Source organism: Canis lupus, chromosome X (genome assembly GCF_048164855.1).
Source record: "Canis lupus baileyi chromosome X, mCanLup2.hap1, whole genome shotgun sequence".
NCBI classification, from domain to species: Eukaryota; Metazoa; Chordata; class Mammalia; order Carnivora; family Canidae; genus Canis; species Canis lupus.
In genome coordinates this window covers 98,674,747-98,692,457 of record NC_132876.1, presented here as the reverse complement: position 1 = coordinate 98,692,457, position 17,711 = coordinate 98,674,747, and the positions used below count along the sequence as shown (strand labels likewise).

General features: G+C 41.4%; 1 protein-coding gene across 19 annotated transcripts in view; it reads right to left on the bottom strand.

Annotated features, from left to right (window-relative positions):
- The window catches only part of DMD (dystrophin), a 2,167,959-nt gene that overhangs the window by 82,217 nt on the left and 2,068,031 nt on the right, over positions 1–17,711 (bottom strand). For all 19 annotated transcript variants that reach the window (XM_072818058.1, XM_072818060.1, XM_072818056.1 and 16 more), the window contains 3 exons: positions 13,291–13,492; positions 10,917–11,002; positions 8,680–8,837 (listed from right to left, as the gene is read on the bottom strand). In XM_072818058.1, the coding sequence (XP_072674159.1) occupies positions 8,680–8,837; positions 10,917–11,002; positions 13,291–13,492 (446 nt within the window). The remainder of the gene's footprint in view (positions 1–8,679; positions 8,838–10,916; positions 11,003–13,290; positions 13,493–17,711) is intronic.

Here is a 17,711-nt window from a genome sequence, read left to right as displayed (position 1 = left end):
AGAATATACTTTCTCAAGTATGTTGCAGGACAGGTTTTGCGAAAGTTCAAGATATAATGTTAACTCTTCCACTACTGCCTTCTGCAATCCATCTGAAATCCAGTTTAGGACAAGGCAAAACCAAAGAAACAAAAAACACAGTAATGGCTTCCAGAGACTGGGAACAGGCAGGATGACAGCAATGGAGAGGGAATTTTAGGGGTGATGGAAATGTTATGTCTTGATTATAGTGATGGTGACACAATGTACTTGTCTGAACTCAAAGAACTGACGACCAGAATAAACTTAATTGCATGTTAAAATTATATTTTTTTAAATGTAGCTTTAAAAAAAGATAGAAAAGGGGATCCCTGGGTGGCGCAGCGGTTTAGCGCCTGCCTTTGGCCTGGGAGTCCTGGAGTCCCGGGATCGAGTCCCGCGTCAGGCTCCAGGCATGGAGCCTGCTTCTCCCTCCTCCTATGTCTCTGCCTCTCTCTCTATGATAAATAAATAAATAAATCTTTAAAAAAAAAAGATAGAAAAAAATCTTAAAACTATTTTATCCGGGGCCCAAGTGGCTTAGTCGGTTAAACATCCGACTCTTGATTTCGGTTTGGGTGGTGATCTCAGGGTTGTGGGACAAACACATTGCTGTGGGCTCCGTGCTCATCTCAGTCTGCTTTTCTCCCTCTCTAAAAAACTAAATAATAAAACATTTTATCAAAATGCCAAAAAAAAAAACCCTCCACCCCACCCAAAACAGAAAACCTCAAGCTGTTAGAGAATCAAAATACACTAAGGGCCCTGGTTAAACAGATAAGGGTATCTGGTTATGGATATCTCAGGAGGAAGGTTTACACTATCCTTCATTTTAAATAATCTTTGCAGAAAGAACCTTCCATTAAAAATTCAATTTGTCAGCCAGTGACAAACAAGGAAAAAATAAAATGGCAATACTGAACTCATGTTTCCTTCTTTCCATGAGTTTTTGGGGGAAGTTTCAATGTGAATTAGAATTAATGGTGAACTGATTAAAGGGAGTCTAGAATATTCTTCCAACTGAAAGGATGGCTCTCAAAAAAACCATTTTTTGTGGGCAGCCCGGGTGGCTCAGCGGTTTAGCGCCGCCTTCAGCCCAGGGCCTGATCCAGGAGACCCGGGATTGAGTCCCACGTCGGGCTCCCTGCATGGAGCCTGCTTCTCCCTCTGCCTGTGTTTCTGCCTCTCTCTCTCCTCTCTGTGTATTCTCGTGAATAAATAAATAAAATCTTTAAAAAAAACCATTTTTTGTTAGCACCTGTGACTCATCTCTTATGGGAAGGGAAGAGAAAGACAGGAGGAGGGAGAGAGGAAGGCAGGAAGGCAGGGGAAATTTGGTTGTAACAGTGATTACTTTAGTAGTTTGAGCAAAGAGGGATGCCTGGGTGGCTCAGTGGGTTGAGTGTCTGACTTCCGCTCTTGTCATAATCTCGGGGTCCTGGGATTGAGACCCACGCTGAGCCCCATGTCAGGCTCTGCAGTAAGCGGGGAATCTGCTTCTCCCTCTCCCTCTGCCCCCACCCCCACTGGTGCTCTCTCTCTCTCAAATAAATGAATAAAATTTTTAAAAAACGTGGAGCAAAGAAAAAGACATCAGTTATCTTCCTTAGCAGTTCAAGTGTATGAATGAAACAGGTTTCAACTACAACACAAACCTACCTTCAAAATACTGAAGAAAATAACCATCACCCCACATGAAGAAGTTAACCACGCAAACCACAACAAAGTAAATGGATATCTCTGAAGCTAAATCCACCATAGCTTATAATTTAAAAAACCCAGCAACTGAGAAGCAAGAGTCAATTCAAGACAATATTGACAATACTCTGACAAAAAGTCCTTCCTGAAAATCTGCAGGAATTCTGTCCATAAGCGGGCCTAATAGGAGCACGGTGATACTAACTCTATTTATAAGTAACTCATTGTATTAACTTACTAATATTGTAGTTATTAGTCAGTATTCATCATGACTTCAACATTTACCACCCAAAGAGGTGTGAAAAGAATGTCTACGGAACTGAAAGACCTATATTTTGATTACTGAACAACAAGCCAAAGGCAACCTAAGCAAAGCAGAATTTTTAGGAGTTATTTTAAGGATGGATAATATAAAATGTGATCAATTGGCATGAGGGATGCTGTCAAACGGATTCAAAAGTGTCCTGGCATGGTATTTTAACACTCAGAGAGAAAACAGTATGTCAAGAGTCTCTAAAATCGAATCCACAGATGCTCGGTTATAGATAAAAGGAATTGTTAATCTTGGTAGGATATGCTCTTGTTACAATGCACTTTAGATCACTGGAAGCTAACAGTTCTGAAGTACCCCTGCCACAACTCTTGAGTGCTCTGCCTCTACTGGTTTAGTGAGTCCTCCCAATCACCCCTAGAGCATAAGGCCCAGAAAGGTTAAAAAAAACTTGCCCCAGGTGGGAAATGGTAGAGCTAGGATTTGAACCCAGGCAGTTGGCTTCAGGGCCTGTGCACTTAACCACTCTGCTACTCACTACTCTAGATATTCTGGGATGATTATTTACATGAGATATACACTTGCTCTCAATAGTTGAGGCTGTAATTTATTCTCATTTCTGTATCATTCTCTATTACAGCAACTGTACATTGGTGATATTCATTTTTGTCACATGAATATAAAAATTTCACAGGGCAGATGAAAAAGTAACTTATTCATTTTGAATGCATGAATACAACAGGAGGCAGGAAACAGATGTAAAATAAACAGATTTTGGTGCCCAAGCTCTTGTAGGTGAAGCATGCTGAATATAAAGTTGGTATAGTCGAATTCATCTCAACAATAAAGTCCTTAAAATGTTTACAGAAGAAAACACTACAAACTATTGTGGGAGAAGGGGGTACTTCTCAGGGCACTGCCAAATACCAATTACAGATACGTGACTCTTGTGGAGTTGCTTAAAGGTATAAAGTTTTCCCACTTAAAAGGCATTATTTGTTGGTTTCATTTGCAGGAAGACTAGCCACCTGCAATCAGGAATAGAATATCTTAAATAAAGATCATGGGGCGTGTGTGTGTGTCTGTGTGCATACATGTGTGTTGCGATAGTGGTAAGGGTGTTTATCCGCGTCATCCTATTATAACCAAAAATTCATATATGGGATCATGTTTCGTAGCTCTTTATTCAGTGTAGTATTTGAACTGGTTAAAGCCATCCATTTCCACTCAGATGGTTTAGCAGAAGAAAATATTGGCTTGGAACATAGGGAACTTAGGCCTTCTGTCTAGATCTGACATGATATAATTGCAGTATGTAGAACGTAGTAAGTTATGCCTGTCGGGCTTCAATTTTCTCATCAGAAAAAGGAGATGTGATAAATCTCCAAGTCTGTGTGACTACTGCTGGGGAATACCTGACCTTTTTCAGGTCATAAAGATCAATCTACTCTGACAATCGAGTTGTTTCCATAGATTATTTTTTTAAAGATTTTATTTATTTATTCACGACAGAGAGAAAGAGAGAGAGAGAGAGAGAGAGAGAGAGAGAGAGGCAGAGATACAGGCAGAGGGAGAAGCAGGCTCCATTCAGAGAGCCCCATGCAGGACTTGATCCCGGGACTCCAGGATCATGCCCTGGGCCGAAGGCAGACGCTTAACTGCTGAGCCACCCAGGCGTCCCTGTTTCCATAGATTATGAAAAGAAGAACAACCTGATGATGCATTAATTGAAACAAACTAGTTTCAAAACTTCACTTCTACTACCCAAAAGAGTCAGTTTCCCACTAAATGTTTTGATTACAGTAAGCTTCTAAAATGGAAAAATCACCCTGTTGCCTCATTTCCTATCAATGAAGACACCACCATCAAATCCATACATTAATGGAGAGTTTTCCTGTTTGATATCCACAGATACGACTTCACATCCTGGCTTACTGGGTCATTCCTTGGAAGACCTATACTGATTTTTAAATAGGCAAAACACTGTACTTGCATGTGATGGTAATTTCTGTAACTGATTTAGAACTATTTTGAAGGGTTTTCCCCCCCCAGCTTTCTTTACTGTAGTCAAATGCACATACCATAAAATTCACTATCTTACCCATTTTTAAGTGGACAGTTCAGTGGTACTAAAGTACATTCATATTGTTGTGTGGCCATCACCACCATCCATCTCCAGAATGGAGAGATCTGGATCTGAGCTAAGGAAAGCTTTAAAAGATCACCCAGTGAGCACATGAAAACACCCCTCTCTCCTGGCCACTCCTAGGCTCTTGTCTGGTTCAGAAGCTGCACCTTTCTAACTATACCACTTCTCCTCCTGCCATACAAGGAATGCATTTGTAGGAGAAAATAAGGACTTTCTTGTTGTTTCTTTAGATTTAGAGACAGAGGTCTTTGAGCACAACCTTGCTCAAGGAACCAGTCTGGCCCCAGTCCCAAGGTCTTGACACTTCAAAAAAGGGCAAAGGGCATTTTTGCTGGTGTTATCTTTCGCTGCAGCAAACAGCACATTTTCATTCACGCTGCCCAGGGAAATGCAAGGTGACTGCCAGGGCACCTGGCTGAGGAAAAGCATGCCAGGTCCAGGATGTTGATTGCGAAGTAAACAGAATGGACCAGTTCAACCTGATAGCTAGCAAGTTGAGAGGCTTCACAAATCGAAGTAATATAAACCTCGCCTGGCTCTGTACACACAGAATGTGCCCAACATCCCACCAGAAACATCCAATTGCCAATCCTCGACTTCTTAAAATGAGCATTCCCCTTACCTCCCAGTCTCTTATGTTCTCATTCTGTCTTGGCATCTTGTATTCCAGCAGGAACCCAGAATAAAGTTACACCTTGCGAGGGTGGAGAGCCCAATCAAAAGGTACATATTTGGGACTGAGGGAGTAGTGGAGGTCTGGGGACACCGGACGAGGAATTATACTCTTCCACCAGCTATGGGGTAGAGGTAAATTATTCATCCATTTAAATAACAATAAAAACACAACCCCCAAAGCTTGCTGATTTCATTCTCAAGGTATCGGTAAGATTCAAGGTCAGAATTCCTGTGAATCAAGGTCAGGTATGATTATCAGTAGCAATGGTAACAATGTTACTGGTAAGTGTAGTAGGTACAAAGGGTAGGGAGAAGCTGTTTCACGGTAGTGAAAGCAAACTCTGCGTGGTTAGGGGAGCAGATTAGGTAAGGTCTGAGAACTAGACAAACTAGGATTTATTCAGGGGGCCATGGAAAGAAACGGATTTCTACACATGTTGTCATCCAGTGAATACATTTCTTTAAAACCAGTATCAGGGTAGTAAGAGCAATGACAAGGTCAGGGTGTAGAGAACAGTAAGGGTGGCAAGGAATAAGATCAGACAAAAGAGGTTTCTTAAAAGAAAAAGTGAGCACTTTACTCATTTTTTTCTAATTCTAAATGTCCAAAGAAGAAAATTCAGAAAATATCATAGAGAGAAGAAAATAAAATCCACCTGTTACCACTGTTCGTATCTTGATGGATTCCTCCCCTCCCCCCACCCACCCAGGCTCACAAAGGACATTTCCAAGAGCTTGAAGACTGGCTAGCCAGGGCATATTCACTAAGTATGTGAGGACAGACTGAAGGTTTGGCATCGAGAAGACAGCATTGCTATTACCAAGACACATGGTTTAGAGAAGAACGGGTTCATCCAGCAAAGGATGAGGTATATGGGAGGACAGGGACATGGCTCCTGATAAGGGCATAGCATTTGGGAAGGCAGTGACCCCTTGTCCTGACTCCCACTCTACAGAGTCAGAGACTAGATCTTACTTATTCCTACCACAGAAGTGATAATTACATGACGTGATAGAAGTGCTAACTGTCACTGCAATGGTAATCGCATTACAATATATGAATGTATCCAGTCAATGTGTTGTACACCTTAAATTTAAAAAAAAATTTTTTTTATTTATTTATGATAGTCACACAGAGAGAGAGAGAGAGAGAGAGAGAGAGAGAGAGGCAGAGACACAGGCAGAGGGAGAAGCAGGCTCCATGCACCGGGAGCCCGACGTGGGATTCGATCCCGGGTCTCCAGGATCGCACCCTGGGCCAAAGGCAGGCGCCAAACCGCTGCACCACCCAGGGATCCCCTGTACACCTTAAATTTATACCGCTTAATATGTCAAGTATATTTCAATTAAAAAAAAGAGCAAGGTGCACCCAGGTAGCTCAGTCCCCTGAGTGTTCAACTCTTGGTTTCCTCTCAGATCATGACCTCAGGGTTGTGAGATGGAGCCCCCGTATTGGGCTCTGGGCTCAGCAGGGAGTCTGCTGGAGATTCTTTCCCTCTGCCCTCTCCTCCCCTCCTCAAATAAATAACTAAATAACTAAATAAATAAATAAATAAATCTATCTTAAAAAAAAAAAAAGAGGCAGCCCCGGTGGCCCAGCAGTTTGGCACCTGCCTTCGGCCCAGGGTGTGATCCTGGAGACCCGGGAGTCCCACATCGGGCTCCTTGCATGGAGCCTGCTTCTCCCTCTGCCTGTGTCTCTGTCTCTCTGTGTCTCTCTCATGAATAAATAAATTAAAAAAGCTTAAAAAAAAAAGCCAGAGCCTGCAGCCACAGGCAATACAATGAGGTGATGGGATGAAGGCTCCAGTGGCCCTTGACGCTTGAAGGCAGACTTACATTCTGACCCTTACTCTCAACTGAAGCCACAGTACACATACAACTGAGTATATATACATTTATATCACCGTGTGTGTGTGTTTCACAACTAGAATTTTAAAAGTCACAGAGGGGGATCCCTGGGTGGCTCAGCGGTTTAGTGCCTGCCTTCGGTCCAGGGTGTGATCCTGGAGTCCTGGGATCGAGTCCCACATTGGGCTCCCTGCATGGAGCCTGCTTCTCCCTCTGCCTGTGTCTCTGCCTCTCTCTCTCAATCTGTGTCTCTCATGAATAAATAAATAAAATATTAAAAAAAAATAAAAGTCACAGAAATTTTATTAAAGAGAAAACAATGTTTAAGAAAAATAAGCCATTACAAGTTGTTTTATAACTGGATTTTTAAAAAATGAATCTGGATTATCTGTGGCATTAATATTCATTTTGTGAAAGTTACTTGTATCTACATTCTGGAATAGAGCACAAAAAATATCTAGAGGTACTGATAGTCTATTTACATTTTGGGATGTTTGAGTATGAGGCGGAAAAATGCATTTATTTCTCCACATCCATTTTACATTTATAGCTACTGTGCCATAACTTTGGCACAACAATCCAAACAGGCTGTCCAACGCTAAATAAGGGGGCTTATTACGTGGGCATTTAGTCAGTGTGCCTGGTTAACTTTTAAATGAATGCTCAAATGGCTTTAAACATCTCAATATTCACAATGTTCTGAAGAGGAGGCCTTCTGTGGTTTTACCCTAGTCAGTGATCAGAGACCAAAGGTCTAACCCAATTATCTGGTTATCTCTACAGCTAGTTCTATTGTTCATGGGATCACAATGGATTGAGAAATCCTATAAAACAAAAACAGCTCTTAGCATTAACAAAATCAACCAAACAAACCTAAGAGCACCGTGAATAATGTGATAGTTCACTGAGCTCACTCCTTCAGGGCCAGTGGTATCACACAGAGGAACAACTTTTGACAACAAGCTATCCAGCAATAGTATCAAAAGCCACAAAACCCTTTCTATCTTTTAGTCTGGTAATCCCATTCCTGAGAATTTATCCTAAGGGGAAACCTCAATGAAGAAAAATAGCTAAATGCCTAAAGATGGTCACGGCAGCATTACTTACCTCAGCCAACAACAGACAGAGCCGCCATGTCTCTCAATGGAGTGCTTGGATATTTGGGAGGAAGAGAGTGTTTCTGGGGGGCACCAACTGTGGTGAGGAAGAGGCCACGGGGCCAGATAAGAGAATGGGCAAGTTGTGCATTGGCCTAGGGATGGACACCAGCAGAGCATGAACCTCTGACCCTGTTATATGGGGAGTCACCTTTCAGGCCTTGGGATAATAGAGGAATGTCAAATCTACAGCAAGATGACTTAAAAAAATGATAGTCATCTCAACTCTTTACCAACAGCCACTGAAAAGCAGGGTATGATGATAGAATTGAGTTAAAAAAGAATAAAGATGGGGTGCCTGGGTGGTTCAATAGGTTAAGCATCTGCCTTCAGCTCAGGTCATGATCCCAGGGTCCTGGAATAAAGTCCCACATCGGGCTCCCTGCTTAGCAGGGAATCGGCTTCTCCCTCTCCCTCTCCCTCTGCCCTTCACCTTGCCTGTGCTCTCTCAAATAAATAAATAAATAAAACCTTAAAAAAGAATAAGGAGACAAAAAGCTAAGAGACTAAAAGACTCACCTATAAAAGTTAGTTTCTTTTTTACGAAGGATTTCTGGGCTGGAGATTGATTTTTTTCCCTTGCTGAACCATTGCAGACTCCCTTCTCTCCCAGCACTTTCGTAATAGCCACCACTAGGTCCCTGATGCAGATAGAGATTTCTTTTCCTTCTCTGTACTGTCCTCTCTCCCAAAACCCAGAGTCCAGATGCCACTGCCTCCAGAGGTTTCAAGTATCAATCCCCTACCTACCCACCTATCACTGGAGCTAATGTGAGAAACTCAAGTTGTCTGTTTTTATTTTCATTAATTTCTGAAATACAAAAAAGGAAACACGTTTCTTAAGAAGGTGAATGACTCACAAACTGGAAGCAGCTCCTGACACTCGGCTCAATGTTACTGCCCCCGAACGATGCGACTTCACCCAACTGTCTTGGGATCTGGATAGAGTCATGCAGGAGGAGGCCCAGCCTGCGCTGGTCACAAAATCCTGTCGAACTTGCCACTTGCTTGAAGAGGTCTACAAAAGGAAGAAGAGAATTTCAACAAAGAGCAGCACCGAGTCGATGTCAGCAGAACCTACCAACCACCTCAATTCCAGCACTACTTATTGAGAGTAGCCAATATTCCCACAGAGAGGGGTTCCTTCTAATTCATGCTAATCTGCACATTTACTATTTTTATGGATCAAGTTAATCATCACTGTGTGTATACATAAAGTGTGACAGCTTTTAAATAAACTACAGCCCTGCAAGAAATGCAAGTTTACATACAGTCTTGACACCTGAATTTTCCTAAGCCAAAACATAATCCTTTGGGAAATATTTTATATATAGGATGTAACCATGGTCATAAAATAAATATTTTAGCAGTAAGAACCACCTAACTGGTCCAAAGTACCAGCCCCTTTGGACATCAGAGATTCAAAAATGTACTCAAGTTGCAACTTCTTTATGAAATCATAAGATCATTGAGTTTCTTGCACGTGTTCCCACAGGATCCTGTATATTTGTAAATTAGCTCCCATCACTTTATACTCTCACTGATTTAATACACATCTGTCTTTGTGGCTGCAGCATGATATCCCCCGTGAGGGCAGGGACTGTATTTGGTCAGCTGTGTACCAGAAGTGTCACAGAATGAATGAACACACCCAACACTTGCAACGTATGTCTTGTTCTCAGAAATAAAATCGTTTCAATCATATGTTATATTCAAAGGATAGTTGCCAACAGAAGTAAATTCAAGGAATTTTCATTGGCATATTTTAAACTCTAAGTAATTGAATACTACAACCAGGTATCTAAGATGTCAATTACAAAAGTGAGACAGCATGCACAGCCTTTTTGTCATCTCTCCGATATACATGCACAGATTTTTTTCAAGATTATGAATTACCTTCACCTATCTCAGTTTGAAGTTTTTATTTTTATTTCACCAACCTCAAAACATGTTCCCTCTTTGTTATTTGAAACACAGGCTCAAAGTTCCCTCTGGTAGTACAATATGCTGGGATTTATACCATTGATAAGGTCAGATGATAAACTAACCTATAAGTAATTTCACTATTTAAAGAAGGAAAACCCACAGAAAGATTCTACTTTGCTCCCAATACCTTTTAAAATGGTTAACTAAAGCTGTTCAGTGCTTTTTCTTTGGCTCCGAGGATAAAAAAAAAAAGCTCAAGTGGAAACGACATAAAAGTGAGAGCTAAAAGGGCCTGTGTATTTTGTGGCTTACTCCTGGGGGGCAATGAGCAGTAGGACACAGAGTGGCTTTGGAGAAATTCAATCTCTTTTATCTCCTGCCCTTCCTTAAGCTCAGCACAGCTCATCCCTGCGTGGCTAGGCCTTCGGGAAAAAGAGAAATGACATGATAGGCGAGGTTTGCTTAATATTCCTGCCATAAAGACTTCTTCCGGGCAACTAAAGTGGAGAAACACGGACAGTCCCTCACGATAGCAACGAATGTGTGCTTCGTCATTGCAACCATTTCTCCTGTAGCATTTGCTTTTCATTTGGATTCACACATTTTAAGCTGAAGAACCCAAGAGCTAACCCAAAAGGAAATTCTATAAGGTGATATTTACCCTGTAAGAAATGGCAAGCTATCTGTCTCTCAAGTAATAAAATGTGAGTCACGTCACAGAACTGGATATGTCTGTACAACTCGCAGTAAGATGATTAGAAAATAAACAATGTTTCTTGAACACGAATGCCAGATAGTACTCTTTAAATAAGAATCCAAAGACTAAGCAAGTGCACGGATTAAACCTTCACATTTATTTTTCTGACTTACACAAAGGGGTTAGGAAATCAGACTTTATCCTCTCGGAACATGTGTTTATTTCAGACACAGTCAATGTAATGTAAAATAATACTTGGACTGGAGAAGTTAATCCTCATTCTCTATTTAAATACCTGCAATTTAATGTTTGACAGGGAACGGTACAAACCAAGTTTTAGGGCACTCTAAAAGCAGTTCTCCATCTTACAAGAGGAACCTGCCATCAAGTAACAACACTAGTCACTCCTCATCTACAACAGGGGTAATTAACCAACATTACTAAAAGAATACAGAGTTAATACACATGACTTACATCTGTACTTGTCTTCCAAATGGGCTTTACACAGAGAAATGATGCCAGTTTTAAAAGACAGGACCCGGATCCTCCCCGTTCGTCCCCTATTATGAATAATCAAACCAGAAAACAATTACCAACATTTTACTAGATTGTAAACACTTCTTAAGAAACAAACAAATAAACAAACCCTGGGATACAGGAACTCTACTGACCACTGTCTCATGAAACAAGCCCTTTATTGGTCGTATAAAGATCTGTTAAGAACTTGTCTGCTCATTAGGTACTATCTTCTTTATCTACCTTATCAATTTGGCTGATGGCCTGGAATGCAATGGAAATGTGACCACTTTGACTAAGGAAACTTTACCAAGTTTTTGATTCTTAAAAGTCCTTACCTGAGTTGTAATGGCAGCTCTACATAAAACGAATAAAAAATATCCTTCTGTTCAATGGAGAGCCACCCGGGTTTAAGTTGGTAAATGGAAGTATTACTACTGTGCCTCCAAGTTACTTTGGTTACTAAACAAATTGCCTACTGTGCTTACTGAAGCCCCTCCCCCCACCGAAAAACCCAGCAAGTGACCTGCTCTGCCCTCTTTCACACTCTTAGGTTTTCATCAGAATGCCTGGGTTGAGAAGAAAATCACTCACTTCAGGCCACATGACACATAAGAGAAAATACGGACATTTGTCTCCGTAAGAAAAATGTGATATCCTCTATGAAAGAACATTCAAATATGTGATCTTGGAGAGAAATTTAAAAACAACCTATTGCTATATTAATGTTTTAAGTATGTTTACAGTTTCCTTTTCATATAAAGCTGAAATACAGTATTCCACATGACAAACTTATAAACGGTTCATTTTATCCATGGGAAGAAATGAAACACGAGAATGAAAAATGTTCTGTTTTGTAGAAAATAATTTTCAATAATTTGCAGGTTTTACTTTGTTTGCAGAAAGAAAAGTGAACCTTGCATGGTGCTTAAAAAGAGAGAGAGAGAGAGAGAGAGAGATAGATCATAGAATAATTCTCCCATCTAGCACTTCAAAACTGCAAAGGACAGGCCCTAACTGCAGTTATCTTGGGTGAACAAAATGCTCAACTTTTAACTGGTACAATTTATAAAGAGAGTCCTAGTGCATTAACAAAAATTATGATCGTTGGAAGATTCTTTGCTCTTTAAAAAAGGCAAATCCAAGTTTAACAAATAAACTTCCTAAGATAGCTCAGGTCTTCAAGGAGTTAAAATTGTCCCCAAATAATGGTGAGGCAGGTAGAAGGGAAGTTCTATACACTCAGAATCCATTCATACGTCATCTGCAAACAGCACAGTGCCAAAACACATGTGAAGGAACACCTGAGTACAAACCCTTATCAGGGCAAAAGCCAAGTGTAATAAAAATCCATTATGCTCAAGGGCTTGGTAAATAATTATCAGAATTAAATAGCCAGGTAGTCTTGGATTTCAAAAGGCACTACCTTATCAGAATAACCAAGAAAAAAGTATACATCTTAATGATGGAGGTGGCAAGAATCTACGACAAAGGCAAAAGGCAAAATAGTTGAAATGCAACTCCTTTCAGAAGACCTTCCCAGATTTCCAAAGGGGGATATGTTCTTGTTGGCATGTGAAATGAGGCATGTAATCATTTTGAGGTCTAAGAAGAATTCAGTCAAAATTAAAACCAATTCTGTCTGCTAACCTTCCTCAGTTGTCTTCACGTATAGCTCAAGACAAAAACAAGAACTGGGGATACCTCCTCTGTGCAACTCAAAAGAAATAAACAAAGTGCTCTCCAGGAGAGTGAACAAGGGAGGTGCTAACCAGAAACTGGGAAACGTTAGAAAACTTCCTCAGTGTGAGAAGCCAAGTTTGTCCCATTAAGGTCTTGTTCTCATTTTGTTTGGCTTATTAATTCACGATCTTCTGCAAAGAGCTCCTGAGGATCAGGGCATACTACTCAGATCTGGTGACAGGTGTGCCAGCATCTCCAAGAGCACATCCATTTCTGCCAGTGCGTGGGAGCCACCCCCGAAGTGGATGGAGGAATTCAAATTACACAAGCAAGAAAAGGCTACACACTGACTCATTCTACTATTTGAAAAATGAGTATGAAAAATGAGTCTCTCAGGGTTTTGTTTGTTTTCAGAGAGCCATCTACATTCTAGCTCTCACCTCCTAGATCATCCAAATATTTTTCAGCTTCAGTGAACGCAAGAATGATTTATCACAGGGCCAGTATTAGGTCACAGGGCTTCATGAACCTTTCATTCTGAGGATGATATTTCTAGACTGGGGCTCCTGCTGTGATGCTAATTACACCGGCACCATTCTGTTAACTAAGTGTCCTGTGGCCGAGTCCATAAAGAGCTTGCCATACGTACGTGTCATAAACATTCAGCAGCCAATTGAGACACATATCCACGCAGAGAGGGACGTTGACCAGATTGTTGTGCTCTTGCTCTAGGCGATCATAAATAGTGGTCAGACAGTTAATGACCTGCAGGATATCCATGGGCTGGTCATTTTGCTTGAGGTTGTGCTGGTCCAAGGCATCGCATGCAGCCGATAGGCTCAAGAGATCCACTGCAAAAGCCACATAAAGTCACAGGTGATTCCAGGGGGAAAATCCTTTTTTCATCCTTTTTCCCTTTCTTTTGAAAATCCTGGTCAGGTTGTCTCGTACTCTTTAGTGAACACCAAACCCAAAACTTACCCTCTTTAAAAATTTTTTTTTTAAATTTAAATTCAATTCAGTTTACATGTAGGGTATTACTGGTTTCAGGGGTAGAATTTAGTGATTTATCTGTTGCACATAACACCCAGTGCCCTCCTTAATGCCCATCACCCAGTTACCCCATGCCCCCACACACCTCCCCTCCAACAACCCTCAGTTTGTTCCCTATAGTTAAGAGTCTCTCATGGTTTGCCTCCTTCTCTGCTTTCATCTTATTTTATTTTTCCTTCCCTTCCCCGATGTACATCTATTTTGTTTCTTAAATTCCACATATGAGTATTTGTCTTTCTCTGACTTATGTCACTTAGCATAATACCCCGTAGTTCCATCCACATCGTTGCAAATGGTAGGTATTCATTCTTTCTGATGTCTACGTACTATTCCATTATATATGTATATGTATGTGTGTGTGTGTATACACCACATCTTCTTTATCCATATGCCCTTAGATAGCTCAGCTGGTAGAGCAGAAGACTATAGAGCTAAATCCTACCCTCCTTTACAGTGGTTTGTCTTCACCCTCCAGCTCTAAGTTTGAGGTCTGGAGTATTGAGGATCTGAGGTTACTGTGAAATCCTGCTGGCACTGGGTGAAGAATGTGGGCAGGGAAAGCTTCCATTCCTGAAGTACAGGGATATTTGAGAGTTAAGGGAATCTAGAATGTTCTAAGGGAAAAGAGTCATTTTCACATTCTGAGTAAGAAAAACTCCGTTTTACTAGAAATTTTGAAAGAGTTTTTCGGATTAGTATCAGAGAAGGTCAGTTGGCTTAATCTGTATGGTTAGGCTTGTGTAAACTCTCTTTCCAGCTATGCATTTGTAATCAAGTGTTTTTCACCTTGAAATACCAGTCACCTCACAATCTCTCTGCTACTTTAATATTAGGTGAAAAAAATCATCAACTTGATTAAAATTTTCAGAAGAGAAACTAGGGGGATCCCTGGGTCGCTCAGCGGTTTGGCGCCTGCCTTTGGCCCAGGGCACAATCCTGGAGTCCCGGGATCGAGTCCCATGTCAGGCTCCCTGCCTGGAGCCTGCTTCTCCCTCTGCCTGTGTCTCTGCCTCTCTCTGCCCCCCTCTCTCTCTCATGAAAAAAATAAATAAAATCGTAAAAAAGAAGAGAAACTGAAGTTAACTGCATAATCTACTCAGTTGTTAGACCTGAGGCTCATTTATTTCTTTACCTTCAAACTGTATTTTACAACACACTTTTCAAGTCCTCTAAGAATTTTCTAAGATTGGCGGGGTGAGGGGGACAGCGGATTCCCCCGCCCTGAAGTGTTATTTGCTCATATGCTGCAAGACAAAAAATTTAGCAAAAGCAAAACCTCAATGTTGTCCAACAGCAGCAACTCGAAAGCTTTACTCCCAAATGTCAGGGGAAGATGCTCTTCTCTAAGGCCAATTTATTAGCCAAATTGGAAATGCAACAACAGTGCTTTTCTAACACCTTATACACTTAAGCTCTGCTCTGAATTCTCCGTCCTTTGAGACAAAGAATCAATGGTAATTAAGTAAATCTCTCCTGCATCTAGCGGGAGGAGGCAGGACAATTCTGATGTAACCGCAGATAAACCTGGGCCATTCCAGTTCCTAAACCGAGTGCCCAATGCAAACAGATGCAAATTTAAAGCTTCAATGTAGTTTACTAGTTATCTGTAGTCAGTTCTAATTAAATGTGAAGGGAAAAACAGTGGTTAATACCTCTGTAGGTTCATACCTATGTCGTGCACGTTTTTCTCTTTTAAAAAAGAAAAACAGTCACCTTTGAAGTTTCTCTGGAAGCCAGGAGGAGACCTGGTGGTGGAAGCAGGAGGGGTTTTTGTCTTTCATCCCAGGCAGTAATAAAGCTCTGTGGCTTCCGTGCAGTTTCCCTAAATGCCCTGGACTAGCACTCACCCTATCAAAGCAAAGGCCCTACTCCTTTTGGGTTAAAATCCTCTCAAGATAGAGAAATGACCTCTTTACATGGAAGCTGCGAGATTTTATTTAAAGTGGCAGAAAAGAACATAACTTGATTTGAGAGAGAGGCAGGTAGGCAAAAGAATGAAGAATTAAAAGATAATAATAACATAAGCAGGCAGGAGGCCTGGAGCAGGAAGGCCCGGGGAGCAGGAGCTGCAGGGAAGGACACCAAGGGCTCCAACATTCACCTCCTCCTCTTCTGCTGCGCTGCCTCACAGGGCCAATGCTCAGGTGCAGGTAGTGAAAACATTCAGAAAAGCAGCTCATCATTTCCATTAGCACGAGAGAGGAACAGCTTTCTTCCAAATACCAATATTCTCAGCATGATTCTTTGTAAACTGAAGGAAGCTATGGGTAGTTGGGAGTTTTTCTATTATTTTCTTGTTACTCTGCCTCAATCATTATAAATATTTTGCCTTACATCCAAGGATACAAGAGCTAACAAGTGAGAATTTTTAGGCTCAGTTTTGTACTAAGAGTCTCATTTACTCGTGTGCTGGAAGCAAACGAAGCAGTAGCAAAATGGCCTGGATTTCTCTTTACGGAGTCCACTCCTACCTCTATACAGGTGAATGGCTAACACACAGAATAGAATATATGGAGTATAAATAGCTCCAGAGAGGAGCAAGGCGATTGCTCTGGAATAACGGGCAGGGATGACATAGTTAAGAGAGAAATACTGCACAAGGAGGGAGCTCTGCTAGAACCAGATGCAGTTAACCATGAGAACGGTCCCTCGCAGGGGACAGGAGAATGCATTTCCCCAAACAAACATATCAAACAGAATTCCCCTCTCATGGAACAATTTTTTCAAAGACTTCAATTCAGGTCTCCAGAGCCATACTACGCACTTGAAAAGAGGTGGGAAAATCGATAGGGACAATTTAATTGCCACATAGACAGACACTTATGTGTTCAAAACGGCCATCTTAAGGAATACAGTGAGATTTTTGTTTGATGAAACATTAAACATAAGGATTGGCTGTTTCTAGAAGCCTCAAAAAGCAACCAACACACAATTGCGTGAAACTGTTTTTTTTTTTTTTTTTTATCTCAAACTAGGAATTTCCATGGGGGGGGGGTGGATGTGAATATATGTATCTTCTTACTAGGGAATATATTTTAAAGCCATACAAAACCCCAAAAATATTCTAATACACCTATCTTTCCAAAATTGTTTGTACAGTAGAGGATACTATAGGTTTTGACCTCATCAAAGAATAGGGACCACTTGGTGGCGTCCCTCTGCGTAAGGGCTGTGGGGTTGAGGGTTGAGGGTTGAGGGTGGGGACAGGACAAAAGGACTCCCTCTCCAGGAGCCTCTCTGCTGTGCAGGAAAAGCAGAAAATGAAGGCAGGGGAGACTAAGCACATTCACGGCTTATGAGGCTCTGGTTGTGACTAATCACCCTTCAACATTCTAGATTCAAACGCTACCTCTACTCTTCTACATAGGTCACAAGTGAGGAGCTGAAGCCCAATTTTTTTTTTGTCTTTTACTGACTCTTGGGCTCCGAAGGCTCCTGGAAAGCATGTTTAGAATGGTTCTGCAGTAGAGAAAGCAGAGACCAGAGAGAAGGAGCACTGCTGTGAGAATTCTAGCAGGACACGTGGAGGTCCATACCGAAGAGCAGAAACTGAGGTTGCATAAGGTGTCCTTGTAGACTTTACAGAAAAAGAAAACCATCTCACATATTCCTACTTACTATTCCAGTAAGAATAGTGGGACAAAAGAGAAGCACCAGAAAGTCAGTCAGCATAAGTCTTACGGTGCCTATATAACCCCAAGCTCATTCCATGGATCAACCCAGAGACTCTGTGTTAACAAATAAACAATCCCGTGACCTACTTTGTGCAGACAGATACAGAGGTGGGTACTGGGGGCCTAAGCACTATGCATCTGCTGGCTCTTGCCCGGGCAGCAGGCACTTTCAGGAAGAGGAGGCTGTTGCTGACATCATGTCATCCTCCAGCCAGCTTACACTTTCCAAGCACATCTCTGCCCAGCAAGAAAGTCAGTGCGCTCTGATGTGGTTATCTGTCTGTGAGGGTTAATTTCAGAGGCTCTGGAGTTGGCATAGATGTTGTTTGCTAAAATGGCTACA